Source organism: Nyctibius grandis, chromosome 9, assembly GCF_013368605.1.
Source record: "Nyctibius grandis isolate bNycGra1 chromosome 9, bNycGra1.pri, whole genome shotgun sequence".
Taxonomy (NCBI): Eukaryota; Metazoa; Chordata; class Aves; order Nyctibiiformes; family Nyctibiidae; genus Nyctibius; species Nyctibius grandis.
In genome coordinates this window covers 2,663,384-2,680,291 of record NC_090666.1, presented here as the reverse complement: position 1 = coordinate 2,680,291, position 16,908 = coordinate 2,663,384, and the positions used below count along the sequence as shown (strand labels likewise).

Below are 16,908 nucleotides of genomic sequence, written 5' to 3'. Positions count from 1 at the left end.
CATACTAGGAAATGCTAGACTGCTGACTACCAGAGCTGGAGATTCGATTTTGGTTAAGAAGTTAGAGCGTAATGTGATGTCACAAACTTAAAATGAAGTTCTGTAATAACTGTAATTTTTGAAGAAATATTAGGCTACACATTATAGTTTAGCTAAGGAAACAAGTCTCAACTTCAAAAGACTATTTTATCAACCTGGAATTCCATTCATGCTGAGCTTATTATAGCCTCTCTTTTTGCTTACCTGCAGTAACAGAGAAGAACAGCAAAAAATCCAATGATAATGACAACAGTACCTCCCAGTATGGCTGTAAGGAACACTGTGTGATAGGCCGTTATGTCCTTGGAAACCGCACTAATAATGGATTCTAGGTTGTCAAAAAAACCAGACAAGAATTAGTTCTCAAAAACAAATAATTCTGCTTGATATGCAGAGCTGTAACTAACGAACTAAACTGTACTTTTACAGTGATTTTGTGTTCCGGTGACACTATGTTCATCCTTCCCTTTTCACCTTGCTACTTCAGCAAACTAGAAAATACACAAACAGTGGTAACAGTACAATTGATCTTCAAAGGTTCACCTCAAGTAGTAAAGCCTTACCATGACATCTACTCAATTCCAGTCAAATTACATTTGTATTAGTCACCCACAGTGACTTGGAACCATGGTCTGCATTTTCTATTTAGTGCTTCTGTCAGAAAGAGCTATCTGGTTTTAAATTTTGACATCATATTTCTCCAATAAGAATCCCTTCATGTAAATTTGCAAAACATGCAACAAGTCTACATAGAACAGAATCCCCTGGGACCATTTTACCCAAGACTAATTTTCTTGTTGTATTTGCTCCTGTCATACATGATCCTCGACAGTAAAGGATACGGTCCCACTACTTTTTAGATATCCATAGTCACAGTTCCCTTGCAAGCTTCTTCCAAAAGATGGCGAGAGTATAAACATGTAAGTTCAAACACAGTCTGGGCTTTTCCCCCTATAGCATTTGAAGTTCTAGGAAATGGTTATATGCAGAAGGGCACACTATCAGGATTCAAACAAAGGTTACCCAGCTGTTGAAATAGCATGTGGTTTTTCCCTTTCTGTTGTTAAACAAAGCCATGAAACTGACAGCCTTATGATACCTAGTTCCTTGGGTTACTCAGTGATTTCTTTGCCAGTTGTTGCAATACCTCTTGTTCCAGGCAGTGGAGCTGCTATCCAGTAGCCTAAGTGTTGAGCAGTATACGTCCACACTAACTGACCATCTGCCTCCTTTACCGTTCCCAGCCCACGGCTTACCCAAGCACCTGAAAAAAAAAAAAGGAGAAAATATTGCACATGCTGTGCAGGATTCTTCTACACCTCAAGCCATTAGCAATTCAGGTATTACCAAAAATAGAAGAAACACATGAACTTCTGACCTAAACGCTGTTTATTACACAGCTTTAGCTAAACACGCAAACTTTCTCTCTTGACAATTTCATTGCAAATATCCCTGTGTGGACATTTACTTTGAAACAAAGCATCAACACTACTTACCTCAATTAATTTCGTATAATTCATTTTCTATTAACAGATGTCTTTCACAGACAGGCACACAAAATATTTGAAAAATCCTATTATATGAGCTTAAGCATGTATGAAAGCCAAGAGTAAAAAAGCCAAGGGGCAGGTAATTTAAGCACATGAATACGAGTTTACCATTAGCCAGCAGCACTTAGTGGAAAGCATTTTAATCGCATAAGCTACAACAGGATAAACAATGTTTGTCTTGAATGTTTCTCTCCTCCTCCCTGCTCCAAGGCAGTAACAGTTCAGTTAGCCCAAGGAAGGTCTATTGTTAGGACACGGATTTCACACCATCTGCTTGACAATGCAAAGGACAGGTATTATGGTATGCCAGCTTCTGCAGTTAGTAAAGTATGCAGTAGAAGAAACAGAATTATACTTAACACACTTGAACACATTTATTGCGTGCCATCTGTGGAACTCTAAGGACAGAAAACAACCACCCTACATTTTCAAACTGCAAATACTGAGGAGAGAGAATGACCAGCTTTTTTTAAAGCAACAATAACCAAAGCATGCAAAAAGTATAACTTATATAAGCTATATCATTTCCATTTTCCTCCAGGGCCCGTCTTTCAGCAAAGCAAAATGAAATATCTACCAGCAGGAGGTAAAGATGAAAACTGACACATGCCACATATGTGTGTGTGTGTGCACAGACACACACACACAAAATATCATTTGGCAGTAAAACTTGCAGCCTTCTCCTGGTACCTGTGATGGCTGGTAGAGGGGAACAGCAGCAGCAGCCTCCTAGAGCCTTGGAAGAGGTGGTTGCTCAGTTACCTGGAAAACCTCTTGTCCAGACTTGGGAGCAACACAAGCCAGAAGAGTCTTCCATCCCTAACTCACACGGAGGTACTATACTGCAAAGCTATTGTTTTACAAGTATAGAGGATGGGCTACTTACGGGCAGATAAAAAACCAACACAAAACACTACATATAAAAGGCAAAAAAAAATTCTAGGAGTCCAGAAGTTCTACCTTGACTGAACAAATCTATAAGAAGCTGCACAATCTTTGCTGTCCTCTTCAGTAAATTGTATCTTCCCTCCAATATACTCCATAGAAAATGCTACGTATTAAGAAACACATTAAAACGTGATTTATGAGTAAGCACATTCTCTATGATTTACTGCCACTCAAACAGAGGGTTATCGTTCTCAAATGTTGCAATGCAAGCCTTTTTTTTTTCATTCTATTAAAATCCACAAAGTACTTTTGGTACTAATGAGGCAAAATACTTAGTAAAAAGGAAGCCACGTTCAATATACATCAACAAATTCTCCATTTACAGCAGCTGGAATATAATTACAAAAGCTCATTTTCCAGGAACAGTCTCAGTACTATTACACTTTGAGTAACCCCAGGGACCACTGCATGAGCAGACACGTGAAAGCAGTTTCTTTTTCCTGGTGCACGTGGATCAGTCTACACAACATCAAACACAGACCTGTTCCCTTACCACTATCAATACTGACATGGAAGCTCTGATTATCATTATGACATATTACCGAGGACTTCAGAGTTTAGAAGCGTGTGTCAACATCTTGCTGGGGACATCCCGCATGCAACGGTTTGGATGCCAGAGCCTCATTATCCAGTGCAGTGGTAGAAAAGTAGAAGTTAAGAGTTATGCCCAAAAAGTCCCTCTCCTTGTCCGTAGTCCTCCTTGTCCTCTCCTCAACAAGCAGCCATGAAGGCTCCACTTGAACACTCCACCTCAGTGAGCACCCATCACAAACAATTTACCTTTACAGAACCTCTATCAGAGTACACCCCATCTGAGAGGAAAAAAACAACTGTTTTAATTATTCTTCTTGGGTCAGCATGCCACGCTCCTGCTCTTGTTCTGCTCCCAAGGCCAACATGCCTAAGTGGCCCCTCAACACCCACATACACACCTTACACTGTTTATACTCTCACCTGACCCTGTGCCAGGTTGCTCTAGCTCTGTCAGCTTTTTGTTTTAATAACGTTGTTGACCTAGTTTTCTGTTTCGTTAGTTAAAACAGCTCTGCATAGGTACAGATGAGCACAGGACCTGGTAAAAGTGGCTGTGGCAGCAATAAATCGAAAGCCCTTGTGCTATTTAACCCCTTGTGCTATTTTACCATGTCAGACTAATACCCTCTTTGATGAGAATGCTATCTTATCACCAGTTACCCCTCTGAAGCCTTCCAGGTGTACAGACAGACTTAATCTTCTATGCCAAAACTTACTCTATTCACTCTTTTGCCAAGAGACAACCTAGGCAATTTGTTATTAGCATATTCTTAATTCAAATTAATGTTCTTTGGTTGTTCTTCACTAAGATGATCAGTTTCTTTCCTGAACATGGAAACGATGCTTTGTTAAGAGCTGGTGTCCTCTCCTGTACTTTCAACTGCTGAATAACAGCTTTTTTGCCTTAGTAAGCAGTAAGACACTTACCTCTTCACTCTCTTGCGTATTTCAAGACTAAATGTGATGTAAAGTATAAGGTACAATGTAAGACAACCTACACTAATGCACACATACCTAATACAGGACATCTAAATGGGATAAGTGTATGTAGCTCATTACTCACTCTTGACTAAAATTAGACATGAAGGGATGACAGAAGGTTTAGAATGTCTAATCCCACGCCTCCTCTTCCCGTGCATACTGTAAGAATTATGTTCTTCCTTTTGATAACTCTTATTTCCCCTTCAATTCAATTTCTGAATTGCTTTTGTTAACTGAAGCAATATCTATTCCAGCCTTAGTGTCAAAGGATCTTTACAGCTATACTCTAAGAAACAAAGCATCCAAATCTTCAATTCTAATTTGTTTTCTTTCAAGAAGGCATTCAAAAAGTTACAGGCTTAAAATTTAACATCACCTAAAATGTATGTTCCCTGAATCCTTAGCCTCCCATGAAAAGAAACCATTACATTAAAAATTTGTTCAATAGAAATACTAGTGAATTTTACCAAAGCTTTTTGAACTAATGAAAGCCAGGAAATTCCTTTGAAAAATTCTAGCTAGTCAATCAAAAAAGACTACAGAATCCCTAATAAAATTTGTGACTATTTACCACAACCTGGACTACTGGAAAGGTGTCCCTGCCTGTGGCAGGGGGGTTGGAACTAGATGGTCTTTAAGGTCCCTTCCAACCCAAACCATTCTGTGATATGATTCTATGACATGATGTATCAGTGCCATCACTGTTCCATGACATAGTGTCATGTGCCCAAAACTATATCCATTTGCTAAAAGGAAGAATAACAAATAACTTGGCCCACTTACCCGTTTTCATATCGAATGTCCATGCGGGTATAGCATCTCCTGATTTTACAGTACTTGTGGGAAGAGGCAGTGTAATCTGAATGGGACCATTTACCTTCAGTTCTTTCCCAGTCAAAAGAATGTTTACACATACTGCAGCAAGAGGAGCTAATTCCATGCTTTTGAAACCTGAATGTGAGAAATACCTTGTCTGTAATTCACCATTCACAGTGTAATTTTTAAAAAAATATTTAGAATTAAGAATCTATCCTCATGATAACTAAATGCAAGCCCACATTCACATCCAGCTACAGAGTCAGCTGTCACCAACTTGGTCAAATAAAAAAAAAAAAAAAAATCAACATTTCTTGTAAAATCTTGTGATTAAAATAAAAACCAGTCATTTCTTTACCAAGTCTGTAAAAGAGAAACAGACTTTTGACATATAGGTTCCATGCTGACTGTAGAACCAATGATTAGGCAAAACTTGGCTTGGGAGTGGGGGGAAGAAGGGGTTTTTCCCCTCAGATAATTTGATTACAAAATAGCTAACCTATACGAAATATAGACAACAGAATAATTTTTGTATAATTGCAATATATGTAACAAACTGAATACATATGCAAATATATGACTGCTGCATTCCTCCTTACTTGAACAGCCCTCTTAATAAACTTCCCTGTAAGGATCAACTTTCTAATTTGGCAGTTATAACTAACTGAATAGTTAATCATGAGGCTTGTCAAAGCACTCAAAGGAAAGATTGCATATACAAAGCTTTAGAATGCAGCCTGAAAGTTTGTTTCCTTTGTTTTCCTTAACTAATATGCAAAAACTTCAGAATGCACAGTCTGACAGGACGGTGAAAGAAGCCAAAACAGAATTATTAAGTACCAGAATAACATTAAATCTATGCAAGCTGTTAGAACCTGGCTGTGAGAAAGCTACTGGTGCATCAGATATCAATTAGCTTCCACCTGCCCTAAAAGGAAGCCTCCTCCTTTAGGAGCATATGAATAATTTAAAACACATGCCAGACAGATTGAAAGGAAAACCTGAAGGGGAGAAACGCTGCTTATTCTCTTATGCTTTACATTTAAAGAGGTGAAACACAGATAAGAAAGGTTTTAAAATACGTAAGCCAAGATATCAATATATACGATGATTTTAATTCAGTGGAAATTAAAGAAGAGAGCGTGACAAGTTCAAATAAGCCATGTAGTGGCCTCCTCACGTGCTGCAATGAATTTAAGAGCCTTGTGGCTTCAGGTCCACTGGGAATAGAAAGAAAAGAACAAAAGAAAGATAGAACTGCACACAGTACAATCTACCAGAGATTACTGTATTTATTCAAATAAAAAAATATCGGATAGAATGACAAATACTAGAAGACCCAACTGCATATAAGCAGAGTTATGACTCCTGAAACCACTTACTGCTTCTCCGGTGAAACAGATGCGCAGAAAACGTTATTACACTTGTGCTCTGTATACATAGTGAATACTTTGTTTCAAACAGGCTTCTGCAGATTAACTGTCTGTGAGCCATACTAGAGCTTCCATACAACCTTTACACTAGGTGTAAAGCTCCTAGAGCCAACCATTCTAGTGAAAAATGCAGAAAAACCCACGGCTGACATCAACTGCTGCAGTTTCACTGATTTCTTTAGGTTCACCTAGCTTATACTCTGACCATAACCGTATTTTAAAGGTGTTTACTAAAGCAGTTCCACAGTCTCATGAAATCCTGAACATACACATATATATAAAGCAGACTCTGAAGGAGTATTTCGGTGTAGTAAGATATGTTATGTTCTCATACTACATGGAACAAGACAAATAGTGACCTGATGTGTTTACAGCTTACTCCTACAGAACAAAGCTTTGTGACTTAATGCAGTGGAAGCAGGTTCAGGCCCTTTTAATTTAAGCACATTTTTCTGAAACACTGTACTCATATGCATTGTAATTTGAAGATTTCTTCTTTTAAAAAAATTCTTAAACAACACATTTACATACCTGATTTATTTAGAAGAATTCCTGTTGTATAGAGAAAGCTGTCCACTTTCAAAAATTGCTCTGGCACTGTCAGATAGGCTGTAACATTTGTAATATGGTGATTTGTTGGAAGCTTTATTAAAAATTTTGGAAACTGAACACTTGGTTGAGATTTGGCATCTGTAAAAGAGTAATATTTTGTCTTAGCAATGGTAAAACACACAGTGTTTTTATTACTGCTCAGAAATCCATTCAGCATGACAACCTGTTGTCACTCACTTCCTCCACAGTTTGTGTATTTCTAGTCTAGCACTTGTCACAGCCACACACAGAGCTACACAGTTAACTGAAAATCTGGCTTTGAGTAGACAGGTATTGTATCAGAATATGAACATGCTTAATATTTTTTTGTATGTGTACAGATGGTTATCACAAAGTGTTTCGATTATGGTCTGCACACAACGAACTTACCAGACAGTTTTCCAGTAATTAAGACAGTATCTTCAAACAGCCATATATTAGCTTGACTTTGTGGGAACAACGAAAGTGTCACAGACGAGTATACTGTGGAAAGCGATAATATCTGTTACACTGTGCAACCGAAAACATCCTGTAAGATCTCTGATTCTGAAGGAATACTGAATAGAGCAGCTAAAAAAAGAGAATATATGAAGACTGGATAAAGAAATTACTCATGTTGTCCAGAGCAGGAATTTTAGTGCTCAGGCATGAAGACCTCTGTTGTATGTTTCCTACTGTCTTATGCCTTCTATGGATAAACAAGTGGCTAGAATTCTTAAGAGTCAATCTCTTTTTTAAAAAAAAAGCACATAACTTTGTTAGAAGCGTGCAATAGTTAAAACAGGAAAACTGGTGAGACAAAACCTGCTGAAAGGGAGCTGTAACAACAGGTTATACCTGTTATACAGGACTCAAAGTCTTGGCACTTCAGGAATCACTAAGGATAATGTGATTTTTGTAAAACACATTACCAGCCCTTTGCTAAGTCTGAGTAAACAATTTGTCAGAACACACTCACGGTATCGCAATATAACCTACTTAGACTTAAAAAGGGCTATTTTCTGTTTTACAATAATAAGAATTTTGACAAGTCTAACAGATCATTCACCCTTACATCTGCATTGACAGGCACCACCTCCCTTGACTGACTTCATTCAGTCATTTTCAGTTGACAGTAACTACCCAGACTGTTGAGCAAGAGAGAAATTTAATTACCAACACGTATAGTTTAATAATAGGACTGTAAGAGGCTTACGTACTTGGCATTCTCCCAGTCTTCCAAGGCAAAGGCGTTAACATGTAGCCATCCTTGTACGATACAATAGTTAAACTTAATCCTAATTTGTAGGGAACTTTTATTAATACTGCTCCATTGTTTCCAGTAAGAGTAGAATTTGTCTTTGTGTAGTTGACAAACACTTCTACAACTGCTTGTTGCAGGTACTGATGACTGATGATGTCATTTACTTGAACTTTTAGCGTAAAAACAGATCCTGTTAACAGAAAGAAAAAAACAGGAGGTCACAGTACATCATAACTAAGGACCATAACCTACATTTGTGAAGGAGCCCTAGAGTTCATGCCTTCGCTATTCATCACTGTACGGTGGATCTCTGTCTCAACAGAGGGTAAGCTCTGGTGAGAGGGAGGGGTAACTATACAATTCTACACCACAGAGAAGAAGGAAGCAAAAAGCCTTGAAATGGGGCACAAAGATGCCAAAAAAGTGTTTACCAAACTCAGCAAACATAATACCTAACCAGTTAAAAAAAAAACCACAAACAAAACCAAAATTACAAAGCGATTCTTTCCCCTTTTTGTTTAAGCTTGTGTCACGTGCCTGTGACAACGTGAGATTCGCTGTGCCTCGCAGGCACTCTGTGATATCCCACTGATACCACTCTGGTCTTGTTATCCAAGTGTAACCCTTGGCTTGGCTCACACATTTAAAGATGCACCTCGAGTTTCTAAAAACAGAGCACCAAACGTCTACAGACTGTGGGATAACACATTTATTTTTACGTGCGTAAAATTATGAAGTACCCAAATGCATCCAGACACTTTGGCTGTTACAATCTACCATCTCCCACCAGATTCACACTTCTGGTCTAGTTTTCACCTTTCTGTATTGCAAATTCTGCACAGTATTTCTCTACTGCTAACTCGAGAATCTGACATCCCTTTACGACACCTAGTGTCTTGCAGAGATCATAATTACAGCGGCTGAGCACCGTGTTGGAAATAGTCCACTTGAACAACAGTCTCAAGACGCTCTGAGTTACATTCAATTCTCTCCCACCTTGATTGTCAATAAACTACCATGGAATCTTTTCATAGACAGCAGGTACATGAAAATGGACAGAATTCCACATTATTTCCAGTGTGAAATTAAGTTATTATCATAAATTAAAATATCTAGGGACCACTATCAAAAATATTTCAAAAACATGAATTTTCCAGTATTTTGGTTACAGACATACTACCATTCAACACCACTGCACTAATTTATGCCCAAATATTTTCAAGTACATTAATTATGAATATGCATTTCTATTTAGGTCAAATGTCACGCTAAGTTTGACACTTCTCTACATAAAACTGTAGTTCAATTTCATTACGTTATCTCCTCTATAACTGAGGCTGACATTGCACCAAGAAACTGCTACCGTTGACCTTGATTTAAACGCAAAGGCCTTGAGAAGCCGAGTGCAATCCATCAATAAAAACCAGTACGTGGTGAAGACATCCAAGTTAAGCCTCTCTGAAATATTTATTTAGATCTATTGTACGCATGGTGCGTACCATATATTCAAGCAAAAAAATGACCTGCACACAACAAAAGCTACACTGGCCTCAATTTCTTACTGTTTGTCACATACACAGCAAAAACTTACCAGCCATGCCAGTTTGATTCTCTGCAGTGTTATAGAAAAACCTACATCTCCTTGTGGAAATTAATATATACTTTCCAAAAAAGAAAAAAGATCCCAGCGGTACTCAGACATATTTGACTGAATTAAACAGAAAAGGCACAATAATCTTAGAACAATGTCATCTGTCTTTTTTTTCCTTACGTATGATATTTAAAGAATAAAATTGCTTCAAAATTCCTGATGTTAGAAGGTGTTAAAATCACATAATGATTAAAAAAACACGTATGTCATGTAAGCACATTATGGCTACTAAACATATTTTCCAGGCATTGCCCTAGTTACTCATATATTAGCACGATTCCAGCGGTTTCCAAAACTTGGAATACAGGTCATTTGCCCCTGTCCAATGACTATTTAAAACGCTACTAAACAGGGAACACAGACGTGTACAAGATTCTGATCCTGTAATCGCTTGGAAGCCAGGAGTACCTCGTGAAATGGTATTTAAAACGTAAGAAACTCAGCAGTACAAAATTCAAGCTCATGCCAGTAGGAACCAATACCAGAAATATAAACTAGTATTTTAACAGCTGGAATCAAGTCAGGAGAAAAAGAGCCTAGTATTAACAGCTGAAATAAGCCATTAAGAAATGAAAACCTAGAATGTACTCAGAAAGACACTTTCTTTCAATCTTTCACACTTGCAATGTCTACTTTTTCATTTCCTGCTAACAAAAAAGCCTCATGAAAACACAGGGGTGGGGGAATCGCTACATTCCTCCTCCAGCTGTTGGTAAATTCAAAGGCTTTGTGCAAAAATATTTCCTCCTCTCATCTCCTTCAGTTACAGCCTTATTAAAAGCCACTTTTTTAGAAGCTTTTGGTTGAAAAAAAAAAAAAAGACTACAAAAATGCAGAAAGCTAGACCATTTTCACTCTTTCTCACAGCGAAGTGACAAATATCATTGGCTGCTTTTAGCCACGCTCAGCTTTCATTACTTCTTTCTCCTGTGGGTTCAGAAAGTGCCACAGCATTTTTCAAAACTCATCCTCTTCCCTGAAAAGGTGTTGAGAAGACGCAGAAGCGCAGCTGTAAACACAGACTGAAATCCTGGGGAGGGTCACCGAGACAAAGGTCTCATGTGAAAACAGAGTCTTGTACAACGCAAGCTCTGAAGGAGTAACTGCCCGGGTATTACTGTCACGTGTAAGCAGCAGCTACTCAAGTGAAAAATGCTCACTTCACACCCACTAATATTGAGACGAAGATGAAAGGAGACTCGATCCCTCGCTCTCATTGCTTTTGGCCTTCTCTTTTGTGCTAACACGAGAGTCTTCCTGATTCCTCCCTGCAAGTAATATGTATGAGTAAATAATTTACATTTTCTAATATCAAACAGAATATACTCTGCCAACGAGTAACTTGAAGTTTGTGTGCAATGATTTTGGAAAGATTTTTTTATTTTTTTTAATTTTTCCTTTCCTTGACAGTAACAGTGCAGAAGACAAGAGCACACGATATTATGCCCTTGAATCCAAATGCTAGTGAAATGATAATATGTAAAAAATCCCTGTTAAAAAAGCCAGAATCTGGCAGTAACAACAATTTTCCTCCCCAACAGCCACGTTTCACTATTGTTTGGTATAAAACAGAGCGTACCAGAGCATCCTACAGCACGCCAGCTGTAAGAGCCTAGTTAAAAGCAAAACAATCACGAGGTCCTAAGAGCTCAGACTGTGTGTGCAGTGGTGGTCCAACATGCACGACTGATCTGTATCTTTCCAAACTTGATAGCCCTTGACCAACTCCCTCCTCAAACCAACTCCCTCACATGCCTCGCATGCATTTAATGTGCAAATTTATCAGACATGTTTAATGGCATTGAGTTATTAACAATGTCATATTAACACTCACGACATGTAATTTGCAAAGAAAATCCTACTTTTTTTTTCTTTATAAAAAAGATCTTAATGCACAAGTCCTTAAGGACACTTTTAAGTCTCAAATATGATGGAGACTGCGGTAGGATTTTTTTTAAACACAATACAATGTACTGAAAAACATTTCAGATGCAAAAATGAACTGTTGGTTAACTGTTTAACAAAATAAATTAAGCAATAGATGAAACTTGTGCCTTTTTCTGGTCACTAACACTTGCCAAACGCAAGTGGGTCAGCTGTATCTCAATATTAAAGGGATTTGACAGAACTCCTACAATTAGAAGAAAGAACTCAGTCTTAGCTAATTTGATTTGTGCTGCCTCAGAGGAAGGGAGATTTGTCTCTTGGCAGGGCCACTGGAAATGCCAGCTTCTACAACGTTTAAACGTTTGCTGATAAATGTTCGTACAAACACAGCACTGATTTAGACAAAGGGAAACAAGGCATTCTACCACATTTAGCTACTTCAGAAATGTCACAGCCGGTAAAATGACACCTAATTTCTTCGAGCAACAACATCTAATGCCTGGAATTTGGCTTCACATCACTGTCCTAACTCAGAAATCGATTCACAGAATTAAGCCAAAGAACTGCTTCAGATTGCAAGCCAGGTACAAAAAACAGTGCAAAAAAAATTCCCTTTATAATACCCCTATGTAATTTGTACTTAATTTATCAGCAGATAAGCGTGCCATCTGGTTACTCTATTTATCTGAGATTTAATTAACGTGGTCAAGGCCAGAGACCTTACAGGCACCAATATATTCCAGGCTTCACTCGTGTATCATTAACTGTGAGCTACAGCAGCAGACACACAGGCAGGGCACTGCCCAGGAAGTATTCCTACACATTCTGCAACCCAGACCTGAGTCTACCTAACACCACGGTCCTATAGCAAGAGAGGTTCTACACCTTGAAGGAGGCAGTTACTCTTCTCAAGCACACAGACAACCACCCAATTAAGCAATTATCTCATGGAGTGGAGGGAACAGTAACTACAATTAAATTATTCATTGGTTCCTTCCTTAGGAGGAGACTTTTCTCATCCTTGCCTAGAGACTGTTTAAATCCATGCCAGGAAAGGCACACGCTTACACGTGTTTTATGGAAACTGACTACACTGTGTTACCATGCTCCCAGCTAACCAGACAGCTAAACATGTGCTGTGCAATTTCCTTGTTCTTAGCTGACTGAACAATCATTTTTTCCATCTTTCATATTCATAGAATACAATATTTTTTGGCTTAATAAAATTAGGGATATGAAAGGTGCGCTGACGTGTAAAGAAGAAATCACACGTTCTAGGAATATCTGGGTTTACTATCCATTGCAATACTGCATGTGTATCACCACTGGGGAAGAAGGGGAAAAAAAAAAAACACAAAACCCAAAAAACAATGAAATACATAATCTACCCAGTCACACATCTGGCTTTAGTAAAAAAAAGGTCAGGTAAAAGCAATCCTGCTGCCCACACATAAACCAACCGTTACTTCTTAAAATTTCCTTAAAACTACAAAAGCATATCTATAAAAAGTAAAAGCCTGTTATACCTGTAAAGCTCATTAAAAATCCATGTAGGTGAAGGTGAGCTGCGGCACCCACTAACTGACGGAATGATTCAACGCTGACGCGAGCCCTCCTCGCCAGCGCGCACCGGCAGCCCGCGGTTCCCTTTTGTTCTTTACCATGGCACAACGCACTGACACAGCACAGGGTTTTCTGCCTTGCATAATGCATTAAAATGACATAAGAGGTGACCCCTAGACTCTAGTAATTATTTTATGGCTCTGTTCTGTCAGTTGTTGTCAGCTATGCGGATAAGCTCTCTGACCAGTTTTCAATTATGCTTCTCGCAGCTATCAAATAACCTGCCAATCTCGTTAGTAACTCCTTCATCCCAACGCAGGCTTCATCGCTAGCCATCAGTGTTCTTTTGTGCTGTCATTCATAGACCCTACACACAGATGGGCATATACATCTATGAAGACATTTCTAACTCCCCACAAACAATTCCGTATATTCCAAATTGCTAACAGAACATCTCATTTAAAAACTAATTATGTGATTCTTTATAAAGATGTTTCTACGCTATTTATATGCTGCTCCTCTGATTTAAAATAATAGCATAAAATAAACGCAGAAAATTATTTTCCTCCCTAAAATGACACAGGAATACTACTAAAATACAAAACATTGCAAATGTTTTGCCCCGAGCAATTTTAACTTTGCCTGTATTAATTAGGTACAAGTACAATCTACACATTTTATTTTCAATGCACTATAACTGAACTGAGAAGCAAAGAACCTCACACAGTTCACAAAAGGTCTGAGGAAATTCAGCAAACAAATAACCAAACAAGCTGTAAAAATCAATTTCTTTGGAAAAGGGAACTTTAGATTTCGATACGAACACCATACACATGTAGCATAACAAACATAATCATTCTACCTGGCTGAAAAGAGAAAACACTTGGAAGCTGACACCTGGCTGACGTGGTTTTAACCTTCTGCTAAGTGCAAGAAAAAGTGAAAACCTTCATCGAGTTAACAGGCATGTAACACACCACAGCCACGAAGTGACTGGTAAAGAACATGGGTGCATAAGGACAGACCCAGGTTACAGCAATACCCAAAACTTGCCCTTGTTTAAGATTATCTTTAAGCATAAAGGCAGCGTGATTACTGTAATTTTAAAGCAAGTACGGACTGCTCCTTGAAACGCACTTTGGAAAAAGAAGATATCGACGTTTTGCTGCCGTGTGTCAGGGATGCTGTTCAATAGCGTCCAACTATAAACAGAGAGCGACAGAGAACTGCTTTTAGGCAACGCAAAGATATTGTAAAAAATTAAATATTACATAAATTGGAGCCCAGAGCTAATTAGCAGTTGCTCCATTTGTATATGAACAGCCAATCCTGTAGAGGTAATACCCCCAGATAATCTATACTGTACAGTTCTGCAGCTTAGCACTCCCTTAAAATATTTTAATGCAAAATTGAACATTAAGATGTATATTTAAAAGAACAGCTTTGGCAAAAATTTCTGCAGTGGCACAGAATACGTTACTGACTTCCAGGGACAGAGCTGCAAAACAGGGTCTGGGAAAGTAGGACACCACAGCATTCACATTGCCCTATTTCTGGTCAACCAATTTCCACAGAAGCCATCAGCAGAATCCCGGTTATGAAGGAGCTAAGGCTAGATCCTGAGGGGCACGAGCAGTGCCTTTCACACAGAGAGAGGCTGCTAACATTCATGTAACAGTTTAATCCAATCTAGTCAAACCTAGATGTCTCCAGCAAGCACTTCCTTCATATTCAAGAGAAACTGTAACAAATCAGAAATTAGAAAAAATCTGAACACACTGTTAACGAGGTGGGGGATTTGCCACCCATCACACTACTCTGGTGAGATTTTGCTGGGAAAAAAAAAAAAACAACTTATAATCTAACTGCTGGGAGCTTTTCAAACATTTTCTTTTACATTTGGTTAAAGTATTATTTCAGATACAGAGAAACACTTCCTTACTTCAAATAGCGTATGCCGTGACAAGCACACGCAGCCCACAGTGCCAGAGTCCTTAAGCGTCTGTACGCTGCTAAGAAAAAAAAATGGGAATTATTTACCAGAAGGTCATTCATGTCGATACATGCATTATTCCAGCACATACTACAGTCTTCAGGTGGCCCTTCTTCCCAGGAAAAAATAAAAATAGTACTTCAGAAAACATTTCACACTCTATCCTGATTCCTCAGTTCCAAATCAAGACCAAACTGCGTCTCTTCAAACAACTGGGTATGTTTGCTTTTAAGGGCTGAACAAAACAGCAGTGTAGGAAAGATGTAAACCCAACAACCTAATCTGTAATCTCAAATAAAAACATCTCATCCTACTACTTTAGAAAGAGACTTTTTCCTAGTCATACATTCCAGGTTTTCTTTCCCAGCAGAAATATTTATAGACTTAGCACCATTTCTTTACATAGAATTAACACTGAATTTTTACTGATGCTTTTACCAAAAAAGCAGTTCATTGAATTTATTACTTAGAACAATTTTGTTTCACAGAATCACAGAATCAGTCAGGTTGGAAGAGCCCTCTGGGCTCATTGAGTCCAACCATTGCCCTGACACCACCATGGCAACTAGACCAGGGCACTAAGTGCCATGTCCAGGCTTTTCTTAAACCCCTCCAGAGATGGTGACTCCACCACCTCCCTGGGCAGCCCCTTCCAATGACTAATGACCCTTGCTGAGAAAAGGTTCATTAGGTTTCACCTAAACATAACAATTATTTTCTTTTATACCAACATATTTCAAGGTTTTACATTTTGTATGCGTGTGTGTGCATATATAAACAGAAATCTTAAAGCAAACAACAAGAGGAAAGGGAATTTTGTTTGTTTTTTAAAGAGGGAGGTAAAGAAAATTAAAAAAAACATTCTTAACAGAAATCTTGCCCTCATGTATTAGTTTAAATTTATGCCTCATTAGTACTTAGGCCCTCAGTTTCCAAAGTAGTGAACAGTCATTAGGTCAGTGTAAATCAATAAACTGATTTTCCCACAACTTTTGGAACCGGTTCCTCCAAATTCAGAAGCAGCTTGAAAGATTAAATTTAATCAGGACTATACATGGCCAACATTCAACCCCGGCAGGCTTTAGTTACCACGTTTTGACAGAGGATGTAGCTGCCTAGCATGAGCTCGTTCTTCAGAGTGAAAGTTTCGAAACTCCCAGTATTTTTCTAACAGACATTACACAGTGTTCCAGCTATCTGCTTCCACGACACACTTGTACAGACTGCAGCACTACCTTGAGCTCGTATTTAAAAAAAAAAAAAATTACCACACTTCACAAACATGCAAACTTTTAGTGCTTGTAATTATTTTATTGGATTTGGATTATTTTATAATCTGGACAGCCTTAGAGCTTGAGATCTGCACTATTGCATAGGTAAATCAACATTTCAGCTCCTTCAATTTTAAGATCTGTTGTATATAAGAGTGGACTGATTTAATGAGTTATTTAAATAAATTTTAAAAACAACAAACAAAATAACCCTCTTCTACAACCATTGAGTAATACCATTGTAAGTGGTTATACTTCTAACCAAGATCTCAGACGAGATGCGTAAAGAACCCGAGTAAGCATGATACTCATGCCACGAATGTTGACACAAATCAAGTATTGATGAAATTAAGGCCCTGGAAAATCAATAAATAAACCAGATCATTATAGGCTGTATCCTTCATGTTA

General features: G+C 38.3%; 1 protein-coding gene across 1 annotated transcript in view; it reads right to left on the bottom strand.

Annotated features, from left to right (window-relative positions):
- Positions 1 to 16,908, bottom strand: part of FAM171B (family with sequence similarity 171 member B) — a gene marked incomplete at its 5' end in the record, with an annotated part of 38,080 nt that overhangs the window by 7,792 nt on the left and 13,380 nt on the right. Inside the window, 6 exons of the mRNA XM_068408013.1 lie at positions 244 to 367; positions 1,187 to 1,303; positions 4,836 to 5,003; positions 6,833 to 6,991; positions 7,283 to 7,375; positions 8,092 to 8,325. Of these exons, the coding sequence (XP_068264114.1) occupies positions 244 to 367; positions 1,187 to 1,303; positions 4,836 to 5,003; positions 6,833 to 6,991; positions 7,283 to 7,375; positions 8,092 to 8,325 (895 nt within the window). The remainder of the gene's footprint in view (positions 1 to 243; positions 368 to 1,186; positions 1,304 to 4,835; positions 5,004 to 6,832; positions 6,992 to 7,282; positions 7,376 to 8,091; positions 8,326 to 16,908) is intronic.